The sequence below is a fragment of the Pseudorca crassidens genome, chromosome 2, assembly GCF_039906515.1.
Source record: "Pseudorca crassidens isolate mPseCra1 chromosome 2, mPseCra1.hap1, whole genome shotgun sequence".
Classification (NCBI taxonomy): Eukaryota; Metazoa; Chordata; class Mammalia; order Artiodactyla; family Delphinidae; genus Pseudorca; species Pseudorca crassidens.
In genome coordinates this window covers 138,407,827-138,430,706 of record NC_090297.1, presented here as the reverse complement: position 1 = coordinate 138,430,706, position 22,880 = coordinate 138,407,827, and the positions used below count along the sequence as shown (strand labels likewise).

The following is a 22,880-nucleotide window of genomic DNA, read 5'->3' as shown; positions in this document are numbered from 1 at the left end:
TGTATATATGTGCCACATCTACTTTATCCATTCATCTGTTGATAGGCATTTAGGTTGCTTCCATGTCTTGGCTATTGTAAATAGTGCTGCAGTGAACATTGTGGTACGACTCTTTTTGAATTATGGTTTTCTCAGGGTATATGCCCAGTAGCGGGATTGCTGGGTCATGTGGTAGTTCTATTTTTAGTTTATTAAGGAACCTCCATACTGTTCTCCATAGTGGCTGTATCAATTTACATTCCAACCAACAGTGCAAGAGGGTTCCGTTTTCTCCACACCCTCTCCAGCATTTATTGTTTGTAGATTTTTTGATGATGGCCATTCTGATCGGTGTGAGGTGATACCTTATTGTAGTTTTGACGTGCATTTCTCTAATGATTAGTGATGTTGAGCATCCTTTCATGTGTTTGTTGGCCATCTGTATATCTTCTTTGGAGAAATGTCTGTTTAGGTCTTCTGCCCATTTTTGGATTGGGTTGTTTGTTTTTTTGATATTGAGCTGCATGAGCTGCTTGTAAATTTTGGAGATTAATCCTTTGTCAGTTGCTTCGTTTGCCAATATATTCTCCCATTCTGAGGGTTGTCTTTTCATCTTGTTTATTGTTTCCTTTGCTGTGCAAAAGCTTTTAAGTTTCATTAGGTCCCATTTATTTATTTTTGTTTTTATTTCCATTTCTCTAGGAGGTGAGTCAAAAAAGATCTTGCTGTGATTTATGTCATAGAGTGTTCTTCCTATGTTTTCCTCTAAGAGTTTGATAGTGTCTGGCCTTACATTCAGGTCTTTAATCCATTTTGAGTTTATTTTTGTGTGTGGTGTTAGGGAGTGTTCTAATTTCATTCTTTTACACGTGGCTGTCCAGTTTTCCCAGCACCACTTATTGAAGAGGCTGTCTTTTCTCCATTGTATATTCTTGCCTCCTTTATCAAAAATAAGGTGACCACATGTGCATGGGTTTATCTCTGGGCTTTCTATCCTGTTCCATTTATCTATCTTTCTGTTTTTGTGCCAGTACCATACTGTCTTGATTACTCTAGCTTTGTAGTATACTCTGAAATCAGGGAGCCTGATTCCTCCAGCTCCGTTTTTCTTTCTCAAGATTGCTTTGGCCATTTGGGGTCTTTTAGGTTTCCATACAAATTGTGAAATATTTTGTTCAAGTTCTGTGAAAAATGCCTTTGGTAGTTTGATAGGGATTGCATTGAATCTGTAGATTGCTTTGGGTAGTTGAGTCATTTTCACAGTGTTGATTCTTCCAATCCAAGAGCATGGGATATCTCTCCAACTGTTTGTATCTTCTTTAATTTCTTTCATCAGTGTCTTATAGTTTTCTGCATACAGGTCTTTTGTCTCCTTAGGTAGGTTTATTCCTAGGTATTTTATTCTTTTTGTTGCAATGGTAAATGGGAGTGTTTCCTTAATTTTTCTTTCAGGTTTTTCATCATTAATATATAGGAATGCAAGAGATTTCTGTGCATTAATTTTGTATCCTGCTACTTTACCAAATTCATTGATTTGCTCTAGTAGTTTTCTGGTGGCATCTTTAGGATTCTCTATGTATAGGATCATGTCTTTGTGTCCTGTTGCTTGTGGAGCCTCACAGCAGGTCAGGCACTGCACTGTTACATTTTCTACAGGACTCTGAAAATAGAACCTTTAACTAAAGCCTCATGTTTCCTCCAGGGAGCCTGCATCTGGGCCTTTTCTATATCTCTTTCTCCAACCCTCTGAAGAGACAAGCGCCTGCATGTTTTCATGATTACATATTCAAATGGAAACACACTTTCATAAGAGGGATTAAAAGGCAGCAGTTAGAATTATCTGCCTGGATTTCTGTTTATTTGCCTTTGCCAGGGGAGTGGAGAGGCAGGGCAGTTGGTCTTGAGGGGGGAATGTAAGCCTTCCTCAGTGGGCTGGTGTTCTCTGGGACAGTGCAGGAGACTGGCCCTGCTCATAAAAGGCCAGAGTGGATGAACCTGTGACCACAGCTGGAGGATTTGCTCATTTCCTCAGAAGCCTGAGAACAAAGAGAATCTTAACAATTTGGGGAAGTATCTGTACAGGAAATTTTTTAACTCCATCAGGACAGTATTTAAAATCTCTGCCTCTACTTTTAATTAGAGACATCTATCTTTGCATACACCAGGCAGCTAATTTCTCTGGATGTTTGTCAGTAGTGGATACTTAGGCAGAGTTTGGAGTTGTTTAGTCTGTACTCCAGGAAAGTAAATTTCATACAATGAGACCTTTGTTAAATTTAACTTTGTTAAAATGATTAGGAGGAAATGCATCAACGTCTATGGAGGACAAAGAGAATATAAATCCTGTGTAATGAAGAAACAACAGTCAAGGAAAGAAGTAGATGCTATCTAAATTTTCCTACACTATTTATAAGTAATTTGGGAATAATTTAGAATTCCTAAAACTTTTGGCTAACACTATCGTCAAGATTTTTTTGTTTTAACATACTCTTACTCATAGTACTTTGAGTGAAGAATAATGTGCATTGGAGTGGATTCCCAGTTTCAGGAATTGCTCTACACATGCTTCATACTGTGAGATGAGTGGTTTGACAATTCTAGTGCCCTTCCTGGCTATGATGCTGGCCATCATGCTGGACATTAGTGGCTTGTGGCAGTGTGTGAGAGTGGATGTGATTTTTGCTGACATGCTACACTTCTCGGCACAGTTGCAAACTGGATGGAGCCCGTGTCTCTCTCCCACATTGCTTCCTGGCCCACTTTCTCACCTCCTTGTACACCCCCATCTCTGTCCCAACGTACTTACCTGGTATCCCCCAATACCGTCAGCTACACACATCACCTCTCTTCCCTCCAGATAATGGAATGTCTGGGTGGGCCTGTGGGTCTCTCTCCCTCCTAGACCTTGTTTTGAAGAAAGGAGCTGATTCTAATCTGATTTCCAGAAAAGACTTGAAAGTAGATCAAGTGGCCATCGGCATCACCTCTTGATCTTCTGTTTTTTGAATAATGTTTTAAAGAAGGATAGTTTTCGTTCAAATATCCATTTTATGAAATAAGATTTTCAGATATTAGTCATAGACCTCTATCCTTCATTTTTCTATACCTTGTGACTTAAGTGCATACCTTCACGTTACTTGGTGTTTTATAGAAATTTATTCCCTACGTAGCATGGAGTTTCACCATGCTTTGCTTAACAATGTTTTTTCTCTTGAACATTCCTAAATATTCTCTCTCTTAAAGATTTCATTTTTTACTTTTGGAGCAGCAGTGACCACCAAAAGCTCAAGTAGGAAAAACAAAAACCATTATAGATTGGGTTTAACAAAATCCTATTTACTGAAATTGACATAAATGGAGGACATGACCACTTTTCACATCTCTTCATTTGCTCTTATCAAGGCTCTCAGGGAACCACTGCTGCTGATAATGCCAATAGCTTTCCCTCCCCGGAGGAACTGCTGAATTGCCAATAAAGTATAAGCCTTTTAAGAGTCTCAGACACCTCTATCTTCCCATGACTCTTTCTTTCCTGTTTGCCTGCCCTCCCTCCCTTCCTGTTTTAATTTTATTCAGTGTGGTTTTAAAAAACCAAGAATAGGTGTTGAATTTTGTTAAAGACCTGTTTAGCATTTACAGAGATAATCATATGATTTTTCTTCAGGTCTATTAATATAGTGAATTATATTAATGAATTTCCTTTATATTGCACAATCTTAGGCTATGATATATCATATTTTCTTAATAGGATATTGGATTCTCTTTGCTCATACTTTAGGATTTTTGCAGCATATTCATTGAAAAATATTGGCCTGTAGTTGTGTGTGTGTATCTTTATTAGGTTTAGATATCAATATTGTACTTGCATTATTAAAAGGACTTGGATTTTTTTTTTTTTTTTTTGGCCATGAGGCTTATGGGATCTTAGTTCCCCAACCAGGGATTGAACCCACGCCCCTCAGCAGTGAAAGCACCGAGCCCTAATCATTGGACTGCCAGGGAAGTCCCCTTTTTTTTTTTTTTAATGCTCTGGAGAACAAGCTACATAACATTGGAAATATCTAATCTATTAAGATATCTGGTAGAATTCCCCTATGAAACCACCTGGGCCAGTGTTTTCGTTTTTCTCTTTATTTCTTCCAAGAAAATTGTTCTGTTTAAGTTTTGTCTCTCTAATGGAGTCAGTTTTGCTAACATGCATCTTGCTAGGAAGTCTTCTATTATATCTAGTTTTTAAAATTATTTTTCATTGAGTTGCACAAAGTGACCACTTATGATATTTTTAAAAAATTCCTTCCATATCAGTCATATTCCCCTCATCTTTGTCATTTCTTATTTGTAATTTTTGTGTTGTCTTGGTTAGATTAACTAGTGATTGTCTTTTGTTGATTTTGTTCTCAAAAAAAGTAACATTTCTTTTGTTTATTAGTTCTGCTCTTTTTCTGTTTTCTACCTCATGACTTTGTCTTTATTTCTTTATGCTTGTTTGTGTTGTTGCTCTTTTTCTAGCTTTTTGAGTAGGAGTTCAACTCATTTATTTTTATTGATTTAAGGATAAAAAAACTGAATTTTTCTCTGACCACTGCTTTAATTGTATCCCCCAGCTCTGATATCTAGTGTTTTCATTATTTATATTTAGAAGTTATAAAGTTGATTTGTAGCTCTTATTTCACTCAATAGTTGTTTAATAGAGAGTTTTTAATGGAATTTTGGGGGTTTTATTTTATTACTAATTTCTAGTTTTATGACATTGTGATCAGAGAATGCTGTTTATATTATTCCAATTTATAGAGACTTTCTTCATAATGTAATTGTTGGTCAGTTTTTGTGAATGTTCCATGTGCACTTGAGAAAAAAGTATAACCTCTATTATTGTGTTCTGTAGATCCTCTATATATTTACTTTTTTCCCATTTGCACTTTCTTCAACTGAAAATGGTATATTAACATCTCTTATTATTGGTGCTTGTTTTTCCTTGCAGTTTCTATACTTTCTGCTAAATCAGGGGTTGACAAACTACAACCAGCAGACTAGTTGCCTACTTTTGTAAATAAAGCTTTATTGGAGTACAGCAATGCTCATTCATTCATGTATTGTGTATGACTGCTTTACTGCTACAATGACAGAGTTAAGTAGTTGCAACAGAGAGTGTATGGTCTGCAAGCCTAAAATAGTCACTATCTGGTTCTTAAAGAAAAGTTTGCCAACCCCTGTGCTATATGAAGGTACATGGATATTCACATTTATTATATCTTTGATGTGAATTATATCCTTTAGCATTATTAGTAGAATTACAATTTTGCTTTGTCATGTTTAATATTTTTTGGCCTGAATTCTACCTTATTTGATGTCAAGTTTACAATCCCTGCTTTCCTTCTTTCTTTTCCAATTGACTGGAATATCGGTTCATTTTTAGGTGTTCTGAATAACTTTGTTTTAGATGTATATCTTATACTCAGCATGCGTTTGCTTTGTGATAAAATTTGAAAATACTTTTGTTTTAATAAGTGAGTTAAGCTCCTTTTGAAGTGGATCAGTTTATTAAACTGTCAAGGTAGAACAGAAACAAGTTTTGTGAACATTGTTTGAAGACTTTTGAAGGTACTCTATGGTGTATAAGTGATGGTAGAGTTAATCCAAAATAGATAGGTGAAGATACCTTGGATTTTGAATTTTATACTGGGAACTGTTATTGTGACCTTCCCCTCTAGTGCATACGATTAAAGCAGCACTGGCTAAAATTTTTGTTGGACTTGAAATGAAAATGCAACTCTGAATAATTGCTTAAATTGAGGGTTGTTGTTATGTAAGTTAAAAGATAGAGTTTACATCTTGGATAACTAAAAATTCAAACAAACAAGAAACTTTCCAAGAATATTAGTTACCTAACTCTACTTTAATTCATTTTAAGTATATACTATTTTAGTACAACCACTTATTGATTCTATTGGCCAAGTCCTGCTTAAGGATCTAATGACACAGAGATGGTTTAAAGCAACATCTCTCACTTCAGAAATTCATTGTCTAGTTTGGACCATGAGGGAGTCATTTTCATACACACAATGTCTAGAACTGGCCATTCTCCTTTCAGTTAATCTGGGGTCTTTTGGTTTTCCCCCTCTTTCTTTGGATGACATAATAACTGAAATGTGTTGTGCTTTCTTTCATGCAGGGCAGCCACTGATCACAATGTGGATAATACAACAGAAATACTCAGGGAGTGGTTGAAAAATGTCCAGAGAGCCTATCACTATGTGGAGTGGAGGCCTATGGATGAACCTGAGTGAGTAGCAAGAGAACATTTTGTGAACTCATTATTCACCCTTCCCCCCTTAACCAGTCTTCCAGCCGTGTTAGGCTTCCAATCTTGGGGGCACATGTGACTTTCCCTTGTCTTTCATCTCTGTGTCTAGTAAGTTACAAAGACCTGCCATTTCTTCCTTTGACAAATCTTCATGTCTCTCTTCCTCTTTACTCCTGCAGCTACTGGCCAAGTTCAGGTTCTCATTAGTTCTCAAGTAAATTACCACAGCAGCATATATTTTTAAATATTGATATTATTTATTCATACTTTGAGGATAACCCTTTTATCCTTGAGGGAGCATAGTGAAAACTTTGTATACTTCTGACATACACCTTGCTTTTTCACTCATCATATCTTGGTAATCATTCCAAAGCAGTAGTTAAGGAGTGTCTTCCATTATTTTTATGACTGCAGAGTATCATTGTGTGGATGTATCATAATTGTTTAATCAACCTCCTACTGATGGACATTTACGTTATTTCCAGTCTGTACCATAGCAATTTCTTAGTAGCCTCCATCTTCAAATCATTCTCTATACCACACTGTCAAATCAGTCTACCTAAAATACTAGCGATATGCTGTCATTTCTCTATTTAAAAAGACTTCAGTGACTCTCTAGTACCTACAGAATGAAGTTCAAATACCTGATTTATATTTTTAAAAGATTTCATAAATTTAGCATCCCTGCGTATACACCAATATTTCCTAAAAGAAAACTGCTTCATCTGGATGTTGCTACCAGTTAACTGCTACCAAAAGCTGTTGCTAATCATTCCAGTTACAAAGATGTACCTTCTCTCAACACTTGTATTGCTTATGTCCTATATCTTCTTCTTTGACACAACAATAAACTTAACTAACATTAACTATCTGATTCATGCATTTTTTTTCTAAGTATTTTTTTAATTTCTTTGGCAGGGGCTAAAATATACAAATACTTTATATTTCACTCAGTGCTATGTTCTTGGTGGGCACTAAATTTATACTTGTTGGATGAACAAATAAGTAAATGAGAACATGAATAAATATATTTAAACTTACTACTCGAAATGTTTCCAAGGCTACTACAATTCTAGCTTAAGAAATTGTAGAAATAGGATGAATTAAGCTGCTGAAATTTTGCCCAGCATAAGTCATTTATTGGAAGCCAAATATGTATTATCATAATAAGAAGTGCTATTCCAGAACAAATTTTTGTTCTTCTAGTCTCTCTTTATATAATATTTTTATTATGTGTATGTATGTACGTATCTACATATATATCTCAAATCTCAGTATATGGTCCATATATGGAGCAAAATTTAACAACCAAGTTTGAACACTGTAAAAAATTTTGAACAATCTTTTGGAGTTCCTTGTAATGGAATTTGGCCTAATTAGAGTAGCCCAGAAAGACTCTATGTACCTCTCTTGCATCCTAGTAATTTTCTCCATTGCCAGATTTTGACTAAATATATTGTATGCCAAGGTCATTGTGAGAAATACCAGAGATGGCGTTTTTGGGGGCAACATATTCAGAAAAACAGAAATTCCACTGATTTTTGTAGAAACAGTAATTGAGGAAGGCATTCCAGAGACTTCCTGTGCAAAAATAGTTTTATTAATTTTATTTGTATGGTTACAGTCTCATTATTTTTTGCGGTTTCTCATTCACTGAGGGAAATGTACTGCCAGTGCAGCATTAAGAACTTGAAGTGGTGGCCAGTTTGGGGTGGGGCTACTGCGACTTTATCAATGACCGTACCAGTTGGGAGCTTTCAGAAAGGTTCTTGAGGGTGTGCTAACCCACCTGCCTCCATGGCCGTGGACGAGTCCTGGCCTGGCTGCTTTGTGGATGTTGATAGAGAGCCCAGCATTATGCATCCGCTCCATGATCTCACTCCATCTGGGGCAGATCAACGTGTTAGACTCTGTGGAATCGTTTACTCAGACTTGACCATGTAAGGTAAACCTTTGTTTTTCCTGGGAAACTCATATTTTGATGCTGTAACATTTCCAAATTTATTTGATGTCTAAATGTATAAGACTGTGTCTAGGAACATGAGCGTTGGGGTTATGCCTGGATTCAAATTCTGACAGTACCCCTTATTAACTGCATAATGTTAAGCAAATGATTTAACCACTCTAACCAATTTCCTCAGCTCTGAAATGGGGAGAGTGGTAGCACTTACATCACAAGGACTCAGTGAGTTCTAATGAGAACCCACTGAAATATTTCATGTAAAGAGTCATGTGTATGGGAAGCAGCAAATTACTTAATCTCTCCTTGCTCCAGTTTCTTATTGGTAATAATGGAATAATGATAGCCATAACAGTATCGACTTCCTAGGGTTACTACTGGAAGATTAAATGAATTAGTACATAGTGCCTGGAATATATAGGCACTCAATAATTATTAGCTATTATTATTATTAATATTATTGCTATCATTACTATAGGTCTTATCCTGATGAAATTGGACCAAAGCACTGGCCTGGCTCCCGTTTTGCCCATGTGATGAAACTACGACAGGCAGCCCTTCGAACTGCGAGGGAAAAATGGTCAGACTACATTCTGGTAAAAAACAGACGTTTAATTTCTTGACAACTGTTATCTAGAATGTTTCCAAATCAATTGTTGATAATGTAGGACTGTGGGAACAATCAAAACAAACCTTTTTTAGATATCTCCTCCTCAACGTTTTAATAAAGGCACAAGAAAAAATCTGGAGAACTTAATATCGGGATACCTGGATTTCATCTCAGACTCATTCCTGGTATTTTTAGTGAATAAGCAAATAAGCTCCTGAATTATTCAATCTCTTTATTGTAGTAGGCATAAGAAACTCTAATACTTTTTAGTTCATAGAGAATGCTATGGGTACAGCAATATAAAAGGTCTTGACTTTTTAGAAGAGTTTTGGGGATATGAGAAATTGATTACATAAAAAGAGATTCAAATTAACAGTTCTGAAATGCTATTATTCACTTTTGTTCCCGAGTGTCTGGAGAATGGTATCTCTTGCTTGGCTTCCTGGTTGCTCCAAATTATGCTGGACTCTCGTGGAGAATTTCTCTCCGTGAAGAGGTTCCATTACTTCCCTCAGAACTTCGAGAGTGGTCCAGAAAAATGCTGGACTTGACAATTAAGAATCAATGTTATCCTTATCCTCCAGGAACCTGTCTCAGTTGGAAAGGACAGCTCCCTAATCAGCAAGAAGCTACAGTCCCTATTCCCTTTGGAAAATTGACACAGGCTTTTCTCCCCCAAAATTTATGGGAACAAAGTTCTTCCTCTGTGGCCCCCAAAATCCATTTAATTCTTTTGGCAAACATTTTCCAGTACAACACTACAAATAATGCCAGTAAAGCAAAGCCAGTGTTGTTTCATTAAACTTATGGACGTCTGTTCTCTGTCACTAGACTCTGATTCCTAAAGGGAATACTGTTGACCTGTGTCCATCCTCAGCCTCTCAACCACAACAAAAATCAGCCCAATAGTTTATCACACACATAATTTCAATACAAATAATTTCATAGAAGTTTCAAATTGTGCTGATATTTAACGTTGTATAGCTGTTTAAATGTCATTGAAGTGTACAAGTGCTGAACCACAAAATTTTTGGTAAAGAGATTGACTATCAAAGAATGAAAGCTTCTGATTATTTACTTTGTGTGTTGCCGGGGGGAGATATACATAACATAAAATCTACCATTTTAATTTTTTTAAGTGTACAGTTCAGTGTGATTATTTTATATGATAGAAACTGTTGCTATACTGTCCCTGTAAATGAATCAGTGTTAACATGGATTTCTGGTAAGCATGGGAAATAGCTTCATTGGTTAGCATGGGTTGCTATAATGTACTTTAAACAAAAATTCTAATTGTAACATTAAGATAGCATTTATGGATCGGTTTGGGGCCATTTTGGCTTTACTATAGACAACCTGAATAGGTGTGTTCAGTTGTACCTAGAGTGGGCACTCAGTGAGTGTGAATAAGTCCTTATTTAAGGGCTTGAGAGCCATTAGTAGCTTATACTTAAACCACTAACCAAGGTGTAGGTTAGGTCCTCATTGAGTATGTGCCCAATTCATTGCTCAGTGCCTTATGCAGAGCTAAACATGTGGAAGTTAGACTAAATGTATTTTGCCTGAATGAAAGCCATCCAGCTGCAAGGGGTTTCCATAAGGAAAACACGGATAACATGGATAGCTGGTTCCATCTGTCATGAGCAAGTTTCCATGATCCTTTGCCAAGTGTTGGGTTACTCTTGTACCCGTTACTGAAAAGCACCTTTTCATGCGACGTTATCCTTTTCTTTTCCTAGTTCATAGATGTTGACAACTTCCTGACTAATCCACAGACCCTCAATCTACTGATTGCAGAAAACAAAACCGTTGTGGCCCCCATGCTGGAGTCTCGGGGCCTGTACTCTAATTTCTGGTGCGGAATCACACCTCAGGCAAGTCTTTTGGGTAATGAATTAAGGTTATGAGTTTTAACAAGGAAACCACCTGTCAACAGCCCCATCAATCTTTTTCTGATTTTCTCCCTTGAAACATGCCTGTCATTGTGTTGTTGGAGCAAGCATTTTTAGGAAAGGTGGTAAATCCAGGTCCAATGCCACAACCCCATGAGCTCTTCTGTATTGATGACTTATGAAGAAATTATTCTAATGAACTTAGCATTAGAAGCTTTCAATTCACCACCATAGCTTGCTGAAATTTGTACTTTTTTTCTCCCTGATTCAGAGATTTTCAAAAAATTAAACATTTTTTTTGCTCATCAAAACTAACATAAGAACACTATAAAAAACTGGGAAGAGAAAACCGTTTTTTAAAGAACCATTTTAATCCCTACCACTCTAACATCATAGATGACAGCTTGCATGTTTTTAACTATATCATCAAGTGGCTATAATGCAATTTACTTAACCTTTCTCTTAGTTTAAAAACATTTAAGCTAACTTTTTTTTTTTTTCGGTATACGGGCCTCTCACTGTTGTGGCCTCTCCCGTTGCGGAGCACAGGCTCCGGATGCGCAGGCTCAGCAGCCATGGCTCACGGGCCTAGCTGCTCCGCGGCATGTGGAATCTTCCCAGACCGGGCCACGAACCCGCGTCCCCCGCATCGGCAGGCGGACTCTCAACCACTGCGCCACCAGGGAAGCCCTATTTGCAACTTTTAACTATTATAATGACCATCATAATTAATATAAAATTTTCCATATTTAATATTATTTCCTTGGGACAGCTTCTGAGAGCTGGAATTAGTGAGTCAAAGAGTATTAAATATTTTAATGACCTTTGATATGTTGCCAAAATATTTCCAAAGAGATCTAATAATTAGAACTGCCATGGTAGATGTTTTTACAAAATTCGAGTTAAAAAAAATTTCAAATTTCCATCATCTCTCTTTTCCATTGTAAAATATTCGAAGTCTGGAGATCCGTTGCAGTGAATGTTTATGGCTGATTATAGTTTTTATTCTTTAGTTAATAAAATAGAGAGATAAACTGATCAATGTAGTACATATCAATGTAGGATAAAGATTCTTTAAGGGAAAAATTATATGTTAAGTGTGTTCTCATGCTCAAAGAGCTAAATTTTCAGTCCCTCTTTTATATTTGGTTTGGTTTTAGATGAAGAATGAGGCCAGTGGTGTGCTGATAAATATATAATGACTGGTTCTCTGTGGGGGAAAACCCTTGATTGGTAGCATTTACCAGTTTTCATGGTATAAGTACTTCTACCATGCAAATGTTGTTTAAGCTGAGGGAAAGGTTAAGTAAATCGCGGTACAGTCACTTGATGATATAATTATTACAAATATGCAAAGCTTGCTGTCTATGGTTTATTTACAATGGTGGGGATTAACGTGATTTTTGATTTTATGGATTTTAAGCTACCAACGTGTCAACTGACTTGCAAACTTCCTGGCTGTAGCACGCTGCTGGATGCAGCGGTACTCTTTCGTTACAGTTATCTCCCGTAGCTCCAAGAGATTTTGAATGCATGTTATCCACATCTCTTTTAGGGACAGATTAAGTTCATATTTATAAAAGCCAGTCAGTTCCTTGGGGAGAAGCTGTTATATTAAATTGAAGTTCATACACTCTCAGTTAATAATCTGCAGTGCTTCACATGGCAGAATCACCCTGGGGTGTTTTTAATGAGTTGTACATTGACACCAGCATCAAGAGTGGATTATCTTAGTAACCGCAGCCTCCCAGTTTCTGTTGTCTTATTTGCTTGAATATTAACAGCTCACTTACTCTGCACAGTGAAAGTAAAATCTAAGCAATTTAGAGGCAATTCTAATTTGTTTCTGTTTCTGGCTCTCTATCATCCCCAGTGAGGCTTCTGCTAGGGCAGGAACAGAAACAGCCGATGACTTTATAAGCTTGAGGCAGGCCTTGGTTTCCAGAGCCTTTAAACACATCCAAAACCAAATGACCTCAGTTTTATCTGGTCAATGAACCAGAATCATTACCGACAACATTCAGTTTATGTGGAAAAAATGACACATCTATTGCCTCTGCCTGTCTGCAGGAAGCATATTAAGTCTCTTTCTCTCTTTCTTTCCTTCTCTGCTTCCTTCCTCCCTGCCCCCAGGATATTCAGTGATTCATTATCGTCATGAATTTTCCAAGCTTCTCATTCTGACAATATTGTCCTAAGTAGTCTAGAACCTTGTATTTGACATGTGTTCTTAGGCAGTCCTCTGAAGAACCAGTTTTCCCTTTGTCCCTTGGAAGAATATTGATAAGTTGAAGGATGTTAAGTGATCCTTAAGTTTAAGGCTTATAATAAAATTGTAGGAATAATACTACTTCATATAATGCATTACAGTTTCCAAAATATCTTCACAGACCGTATCCCATGTGATCCCTTCTACAACCCTGCGAGATAGACAAACCAGCTTTTACCCCATTTTTTCAGGAGAAGAAACTTAGGCTCAAAGAGGTTAAGCATGGGCCTAAGATCAATCAGCTAGATGGTAAAGATGACTCTAAGACGCACATCTTCTAAGTCTTAATTTGTGATCCTTCTTCCTTACCACGTGGTCAGTGTGAGCATTAGCTCAGCTAGAACACTAGTTGAGACCCTGAAAGAAATGTCAGAGACGAGGCTGCAGTGCCTAATGTGTGGGTACTGACACCACTGCAGAAAGTGTGACCGTAAGGGAATGTGACTGATTAATGAATATGAGAGAACTTTTGCAACTACTGAGTATTGTGCCCTTCAGAGTGCTGGCCCTGTGAAATTTTACACTCATTCCATGAGCCTGCCGTTGCCTAAAATGTTTTTGGAAATGCCTTTCCAAGCTTCACATGCTTTTAAGTATGTTTTGTCAAGACACATCTTCATCTTCTCTGGAATGGGTTTGAGCTTTGGCAATAGTCAAGTTATAACTGGTGCCACTGGAGTATAAAGCTCCAGTGGTTTCTGCACCCCATGAGGGCTAATAACACTGGGGTTGTCAATTTACTGCTAAGCCTCCAGCATCTAACACAGCCTGGATTACAGTAGGCACTCAGTAGATGTTTGTTGAATGAACAGTTGAGTTTGGAGGAAAAACAAGCTGGGTTGCTCCAAACCAGTGTGTTCAAAAACCACAAAGTAAGGGCACTGGTTGTCCTGTGTGCTTGCCCAGAGGGAACTTTCAAAAGGGGAATCCCCCCAAAAGTGTGGAGCAGTGGCAGCTCCACCAGGATAGTGAATAAGTAATTGCATTGAAAAAAGACCCCATTTATATGTTTAAGTACTGCATGTTTAGTTAAAAATATCAGCCAATGTAATGTAGTCATTTTAATAATAGCCAATATTTATTGATGCTTTCTTGGTGCTAGGTACTGCTCTAAGCACTTTTCAGGTTTACCTTCCTTAATTGTTACAGACAACCCCATGGAGTAGATAGCGCCATCATTCCTATTTTACAGATGAGGAAATAGGCACAGCAAGGTTGAGTAACGTGACCAATACCTACAGACAGTAAGTAGCTGAGGTGTGATTTAACCTCAGAGAGCCAGATCCCAGAACATGTGTTCTTAACTGCTCTGCTCTACCACCTCTGATAACTCATGTCATATTCAATCATTAGTCAACACAAAGTATACTTTTATGAAACTATTAAATCAAGAGATATGCTGAAGCCAAAATTATTTCTGGTAACAGGACACTTTTAGTATTGTTTTATATGTAAATAGCATTTCCTGAGCTCAGCTGGAAATCCTTAGGCCAAGATAAGAAGAGAGAAGGTGACTTTGCTTGGGGACTTGTACTTAACCCGTGATGACTTAGGAGTCAGCCTAACAGAAGATTGGGAAAGAGGAAGCCCTCAGATCAGTGAACATAACCCAGCCATTTGTTCCTTACAGGGCTTCTATAAACGGACCCCAGACTATCTTCAGATTAGAGAATGGAAGAGGTTGGGCTGCTTTCCGGTCCCCATGGTCCACTCCACATTCCTAATTGACCTCAGGAAGGAAGCCTCTGACAAGCTGGTGTTCTACCCTCCGCACCAGGACTACACCTGGACCTTTGATGACATCATCGTCTTTGCCTTCTCCAGCAGGCAAGCAGGTACTTGTTTGTATGTGGTTGTACTGCCACCATGGAAACACTGCAAATAACCAGCTCCTTTGTTTTGTGCATTTTATTAAAAAAACACTCTTAATAAGGAAATAGGCTTCCTATTCAAGTAGTGTTAGAGGCAATTAATTGTCTGCAGTAACCATACCAGCACCCTCTGTGTTGCTGTCCCTGTGAGCACCAATGACCAAGAGCCAGGACTGGTCCCTACCCAAGAATCCACTCTCTTTTTAAAAAAATAAAAGGTGGTGGTGGTTGCCGTGGGCCTGTGATTCGTTCTTTACGGTGCTATTGCATTGCTTTGTTCAATATAGGAGTCCTTTACTTAATTAGAAAACTGTGGCAGAGGGCCAAAAGTACACTGGGGAAGACCCAGGCTTAAAAAATGGAAGTTTATTTCTTCTCAAAAAAAAAATCAGAACTAGTACAGTGGCTCTGTTCCACAAAGTTTTCAGAGACCCAGGCTCCTTCTCTATTGCTTCTCCACCTTCCATGAGGTATTGTCCTTAATCCTATGATCCAACATGTCTCATCAGTATAGATGCATTTCAGCTGTTGAGTGAAAACCATAGAGGGGAGGGCACTCTCCGGCCCTTTAAGGGTACCATCCAGGAGTTGAACACATCACTGCCATGCATAGCCCATTAGCCAGACTTAGGACATAGGACAACACCTAGCTCAGAATGTTGGGAGGCTCAAAATGTTGTCTTTATTCTATGCAGTCTAGAGCCCCAATTCTCTCTCTGGGAGGAGAAAACAAATTTTGGGAGGTAACCAGCAGTCTCTGCCACAGTCCCCCTGGAAGGAAAGGCAAAACCAGACTTCACTCTTTCATGAACCATTGTAGACTTTTAGAGGACGACAAGTCAGTAGGAAAGTAGGTTATTACTCTTGTGTCACTTGCACATGCAGTCAGGGAGGATATAATTCACTAAAGTGGTTCAACATGAAGATACACAACATTCCTAAAGCAAGGCTTTCTTCTCAGGATCATTCAGACCTTCCTGACAGAGGCCAGGTCCCATTATCAATGAGCCAGAAATGTGCCACTTAACCACTAGCAAAAGTGAGTTTAGAAACCGGGCAGATGGTGTATAAATTCATGTGGCTGTATAGTCAGGGTGGATGAGATCATGCACAGACCCCAGACAGTTGAGGCAGGTTGCTGGCAGCTGCGAATATTAATAAAATTCAAGCTACAACTTACACATCAGGCCATCCTAGAAGCCTTAGGTATCCCACTTATCAGTTGTAGATTTGGTAGGAATGGGAATATTTGGTGGAAATGTGGAGAGCTGATTATTATTTCCCTTGGCAGCTAGAACCATTTAGACCCTTTGGCCAGGTGTAGACATGTTTTAGGTCTGTGTCAGGGCAAAAGCAAGGTTGTCATACTCATGTGGATTGGAAGTTTTCATGAAGGTCCTTGTGTCAGCGTTAATGGTAACTGCTTCTTTCCACTTGGTCTGTGATTGGCTCTGATCTCTCCAGGATGGGAAGCAGACTCAGGGCCTTCCCAGTCCTTCAACTTGTGCCAGTCCTTTTGCTTAAGAGCTTGAAGTAAAGATGCTCCAAGAAATTGAGCTATTAACAATTACAATAATGATCTTTGCCTAACAAAGGCCTCCTTGATAGACATTGCGCAAGGCATTATTGTGACCCAGTCACTAAATTATTATGATATAGTTTTTAAAACCAAGAATTGGATTTGGGGCTGGAAGAATGACATGAGCTAGATAGGAATTTTTCAGCTATGCCCCCTTGCTTGGCCTGTTCACTTTGACTTCATTCTTTATTGGTCAGATTCCCGTAGGCCTACCCAGGACATTGAAAGCAGGTGCAAAGGCTCAGAGCTGTTTGATGATTCCGCTGGGAGGAGAGAGGCAGAAAAGCAAGGAGAGAGGGTCAGTCCTGTAGTCTCACCTCCCGCTGTGGCCAGTGATCTGGGCTGTGTGTCACGGCCACAGTAACCACCTCTGGCACCAGCCAGTCATCCTCCACATATCTGCCGTGAGTCAAAAGAGGAAGAGATGTGGGTGACGGGCAGGCAGAGCTTCCTCCTGCACGTCACGGGGAGTGCTTGAAAGTGCCTCCCATGCGCGGGGATGGCAATCCAGAGTGTTTACTGGTTTTGAGACTCGGTTTCCAAATCCTGGGTGGGTAGAGAGATACTTGACGTTGGCTCTTTAGGGGCAGACGTTTGGCACTAATGGCTCTTTAGCGACAGAGGTGTGACCTTGGGCAAATCACAGCTTCTCAAACTCTGAGCTTCCATCACCAAGGATAAAGGTAGGTAGATCAATCTTGCAATGTTAGGGTACTAAGTGAGTGCAAGAAAATGTTTGCTCTCTTCATAAAAGAAGTACAGGCCTTCAAGGTATAGTATCCTTCACCATTCTTTTTCAAAGAGAAAATTATTTGCCCCAGAAGTAGCTTTCACTGAGTGCCAAGTTCCTTCATAGATTTTATCTAATTACCAACACATTTTCTTTTAAATTTTTATCCAATTATCCAGGTAGATAGTTGAATCAATTCGAATAGTCCCCCACAGTTTATTATAAAATCAGAAGTCCACTGGGTGTCACCTCCCTGTACCATTTCCTTCTTTTAGAAGACAAGCACTTTTAACTCTTCTAGATGATGGTACAAGTGTAATAGTCACATCCATGTTTCTAAGTAGCATGTTTATAATACTGCTTCTTGATTTTCTGGTTTTGCTTTAGGCAAATACCTATTGACTCACTAGTGAAGAGGAGGAGTTAGTCCTCTCCCCTCCCTCTGCCACGTTCACGCAAACGCATTCTTCCCGTCACCCTGTCCTCTTGATGTAGTTACGTGGTACTTTAAGAAAGAGCCATGGTCAGTGTTTTTGCTCTTATAATCATGTGAACCTAATTCCATTTATGGACTATGGCTAGTTTTCCTTTCATATCTGACCTTTTATATTTGCTTAGTTTTATTATTACTAATGCCATCCAAAACTAATCCCTGACTGTCTAAAACTCCTCTTAGAATGGTCAGATTCAGCAGATGTTCTTTGTGTGTGTGTGTAAAGATGTCTGTCCCGGAGCCTCCTGTTGTTCTCTAACGTGAGAGGTGCCACAGCTGCGGAGCTGCAACTCCCTCCTCTTCTCTTCTGTATTGACTCTCCTGTTCACTATGTCCTGCATATTCCCTGTTTTTTGTTTTTTGGTTTTTTTGTAATCTTCCCCCTGCCCCTCTTTCTTCTCCTTCTTCTTCCACATCATCCAGTCACTGTCTGAGGAAGTGTGATGGCAAGTAAATATGACCTTGCACGTCTGAAAATGCCTTTCTTCTCCCCTCACACTTGATGGATAGCTTGGCTACGTCTCACCTCCCCTTTTTACTGAAGCTTTGGAAAATTGAATGGTAAAATTATTTACCTAATTAGGGTAGAGAGGCAACCTAAACATTAAATCATTTCCCTTCTGTTTCCTGAATTCATCACGACTTTGCAAGAGGGTCTGTTTGGATTTGAAGTTTCTCAGAAGCATTCATGTCGGCAAACAGTAGAGCTAGTGAGTCCTGTTGGTGAAGGCAAGAGAAGTGACAGTGCTTGCTGGACCAGCCCTGGTGGGAGCCGGATTCAGTAAAGGGGAGGATAAGAGCTCTTTTCTTTGTTCGTTCTTCTCTGTTAATGCCACAAGACAGCTCCACCTGATTTGGCAGGTGATGCAGCTGACTGGAGGAAATTTCATCTGCACAAAATAGAGAAGTCCCTGTGCAGGTAATTTCTCTGTCTGCAAAGCATAGGTGATTATAGAAATTAACAGATCAGAAGCTTGGACACATGGACCGGAGCTTGGCAGACTCATCCTTTTACCTAAGCAGTCTTTTCATTAGTCAGGACTGTCAGTTGCTGGATCTCTCTGAGACCCTCTGATTCCAATATTCATAGCTACCTGGTTGAACACAGGTGCTATATATAACTCTTGGAGTTAGCCAGCTGGGGCTGTGAAGACGGGTTTTGAAAACAAGAGGGCTGTGCTATGTCTCTGGTATTGTCATACTGAAGGTTCTTAACAGGACTTGAAATGCAGACTTTCTTTTGTCCCTTTCTGACTCTTTTATGGAAGTTTCATGTCTGTTGGTTGACTCCAAATCCATGCATACTAAGAGAAGAAATCAAACCATGGAGAATCATGGAAATTTTTAAGTTTCCTTTGTTTTTTATTTTTTGTTCTACATATGCTTAGAGTTAGCTTTAATAATCTGTCAGCCTTACAGGATTTTCCTGTTTGCTTTCATATCAAATGTGGCTTTTATTCCTCATTTTCTCTTTATTTCCTGTAGGTGGATTACAGTGTTCCATTCTGTTCTCTGGAGCGGGAATTCCTTGCCTCCTTTTTTGATCCCGTCATGCCTTTAGTGTTCATTTCAGGCCACAAGGATGCTTTCTCTTCAGAGAGAAAAAAATCAATTTCCTCTGAGCCGAAGAATGGCCCAGGGTTTCTATTTGCCCCAAATTCTGGTTACACTTTCTTAATAAAGGAGCATTTTTGAGGTCTACACAACCTGCCCGGAACAACTACTTGTTCAATTTCAGTGCCCAACTCAGCTTTGGCCACAGCCTAGTCTCTTTTTTCTTAGTTGTCACTGTAGAACTAAGAAGTGTATTTTCTGATTGGCCAGTTTTGTCCCTCTCTTGTGTCCTCAGGCATCCAGATGCACCTCTGCAACAGAGAGCACTACGGCTACCTGCCCATCCCCCTGAAGCCCCATCAGACCCTACAGGAGGACATTGAGAACCTCATCCACGTGCAGATAGAAGCAATGAGTGAGTGACCCAGGGGCCTGGTAGTGGCTCATGTTCCATTGCCACCGTGAACATACCAGCCACTTTTTCCCTCTCCCAGGACTGGAATCTCACAGCCATCAGTCAGCCAAGGCTGAAACATAGTTGTTCATTTGTTCATTCATTCTCAAACTTTTCCTATGTGAAATACGAATATGACAAAGTCTTAGCCTTCAGGGAGCTTCCCTTCCACGTGGAGAGCTGGGTACCCAGTAAATACATTTCACACAGTGTCCTAAGGGCTATAATGGTATTTTGTCTATGGATTTAAAATCTAACTTTGTTGCTTTCTAATTATATGACTTTGGGCAAGTAATCTAACCTCCTTAGTTGTGAAATGAAGATAAACCATCTAGGGTTTGGGGGCAAATTCCCCATGATATATGTAAAAAGTATACTAGCAAAAACAATAATTATGACTTCAACTTAATAATAGCTTATGGTGTAACAGATACCATAATAAACATGTTTTGTACTTTGTCTCGTTAATCCGTACAACAACTCAATGAAAGGTTTTATTATTGCTCATATTAAAGATGAAGAAATTGGGATGTAGAGAGTTTAAGTATCTTGCTGTAGATCATTCTGCTAAATAAATGATACATTGGGATTTGAACCAACCTTGCTATCTCCAAAGCTCAGATTCTTAAACACTGTATCATATTGCCTCTGGGTCTGGCATGATGTCAGAACTGGTAAATGCTCAATGATCAGGGACTACACTAATTATTATGTGTAATGAGCAGTGGTGTCCAAAGGAGAAAGTAACAAAAGCACTCTGCCTAAGGGAGGATGCTGGAAATGGCTACCCAAAGGAGGGAATATTTGCAATGAATTTTCATGCAGTATCTGAGAAACTCTGTTATTCATCACTAGAGCATAGGATGTGTGTATGTTGGCAGTCGGGGTGACTGGGGAGGCACAATGGGAAGCAGGGCTAGGAAGTAGGCAGGAGCCCAGTTAGAAGGACCTCTAATATATAAGAAGGTGTTTGGACTTTTCCTGAAGGGAAGGGAGATTTTAAAGAGATTTTAGCAGCGAAATGTCAGGTTAAAAGGTTGAAAGGTTGAAATGTCGGGATTTAGAAAGGTCACTCATGGTAAGAGAAACACGGCTGAAGCAGCATGGGGCAATGGGTGCTGGCCTTAGGTCAGAGGTGAAGAGACCGTTTTGGACATTACATGGTAAACTAGGCAAAAGATGGTGAGGATCTGAGCTAGGGCAGGAGCAGTGGGAATGGAGATAAACTTATGACATAGACTTGAAAGGACTTAGCCAAGAATTTGTGGATGAACAAAAGGGAGGCAGAGGAAACCTTGTAAGTTCTGACTTGAATGTCTGGAATGACTGCAGGAATTTTAAATGCATGTAGTTTAAAGGAGACATTTGCAAAGAAAAATCATGAGTTCATTTTTAGACGCATTGAGTTGCTTGTGAATATCTATTTCCTGCTTCTCACCCCCAGACAATAAATTCCTTGTTCATGTTAGTCTCAAGACATAGCCCATTCCCTGCCACCCAGTAGGCACCCAGTAAATATTTGTTGAATGAATGAATGAGTTGCCCAGTGGATAGATGGAGAGATGAATCTGAAACTTAAGTTCTATCAGGTCTAAAGATGTTGAGTTGGGATTCATCAACAAGATAATGTGATATCACAGAATTTTAAGAAAACAGGAGCATGAGATATGGAAGGAAGTTCAAGTAAGATAAGGACTGAAAAAGAGTCCAGTGGGTTTTTTTCAGCTAATTTCCATAACAAGAATGGCTTCAGAAAAGGCTGACTCAGAATTTAAAGTGTTTGAGAAGTAATTAAAAAGCAAGGACATAGAGAGAAAGCAGAATTTTTTCTTTTAAGAAGCATGGTTAGGACCAGAAGGTAAGACAATAATAATTATAAAGGTTCATCAGAAGATTCCTTTAAATAGCAAGCTCTCCTACTGTTTTTACACAGGATTGTGTTTGCAAAACATCAGTCAGCCCAGTATACCAGGGACATATTGGTGGTGACGAGCAAAGCATATCTGTAGACTATACCTGGGATGGAGAGCAAAGCATCCCTGACATTACAGCCTTTGTTGCTGATGCGCATGATAGTTTGCAAGCCACTTGGTCTTTCCCGGTCTCAATGTCCCTGAGTTTGAAAACAGAAACAAGAGAGCACTACTATTCTCTATGAGTACAGAGAATAATAGAGATAATGGAGAAATAATAGAGTATTAATGGTAGTATTAATACTCTATTAATAATAGAGTAGAATAATAGAATAATAGAGTATTCTTGGGGAGAATGAGGATTGAATAATCAGCTGGTTCACTGGGATAGTATGTCTAGGACCAGCCCTTAGGAATTTCTTTTGTGAATTTCTTTAATACATAGTGTCTCTGCCTCTTCTCTATGTTGTAGACACAGAGGCCAAGGGCAGTATCTTATTGCCTTCTATCCCAATCACCTAGCACAGTGCCTGACATATAATTCGTAACAAACAAATATTTGCTGAATGCATGACCAGACAAGTGAATGAAAGAATGAGCAAATGAATAAAAACTGTGTTGCAAAGAACATGCAACATGAAGCCAGAATAATGGACTTGAACCCAGGCTCTATCATGTAAGAAGGGAGAATCAGCCTCTCAGAGCTTTAGTTCCTTTATCTGTGGAGTGAGGATAATAACACTGACTTTGCTGGGCTGAGAGGAGCAAATAAAAGAATATACATCAACTCCATAAAACAAAGAGGTGTTGCTATTATTAGGACTCCATTTAATGCTTGGTAATGTGTGTCTCCTTATCATCCCCATGCCATGGCTTTCAATCTTGACTCCAAGTAGATGTCCCCTCAGAGAGGCTGACCAGAGCCTTGCCTTCTCTTCTTTTCCCCCACAGAACTGAGAGCATAGAAAGTTCCCTGTACACAGAAACACACACACTGTCAAAATCAATTTTAATGATTACAAATATGTACAACACTATGCTAGGCAGGTAGATTTCATTTGGGAAGAACCTGTAATTTATAGCTGTCGTTATTGATCCCCCGTACACTCCAACTCTAGTGAGAGGCACTTTATATATGGCGTTTTATTTAATTCTTGTATTTACCTTCTCTAGTTATAATTTTGTTAAAATTTTAGACCCTAAATTTTAAAAGACAGAACATAATTGGGATAATAAAATAATTGGAAAATAAACTTTTGAGGGTAATAATGC

At 38.9% G+C, this 22,880-nt stretch overlaps 1 protein-coding gene across 4 annotated transcripts in view; it reads left to right on the top strand.

Annotated features, from left to right (window-relative positions):
- The window catches only part of COLGALT2 (collagen beta(1-O)galactosyltransferase 2), a 145,215-nt gene that overhangs the window by 61,411 nt on the left and 60,924 nt on the right, over nt 1–22,880 (top strand). For 3 of the 4 annotated variants that reach the window (XM_067728892.1, XM_067728891.1, XM_067728890.1), the window contains exons 2-6: nt 6,152–6,262; nt 8,722–8,839; nt 10,593–10,727; nt 14,645–14,849; nt 19,537–19,656. In XM_067728892.1, coding sequence (XP_067584993.1) covers nt 6,152–6,262; nt 8,722–8,839; nt 10,593–10,727; nt 14,645–14,849; nt 19,537–19,656 — 689 coding nt within the window. The remainder of the gene's footprint in view (nt 1–6,151; nt 6,263–8,721; nt 8,840–10,592; nt 10,728–14,644; nt 14,850–19,536; nt 19,657–22,880) is intronic. The other variant, XM_067728893.1, reaches the window with a different exon arrangement.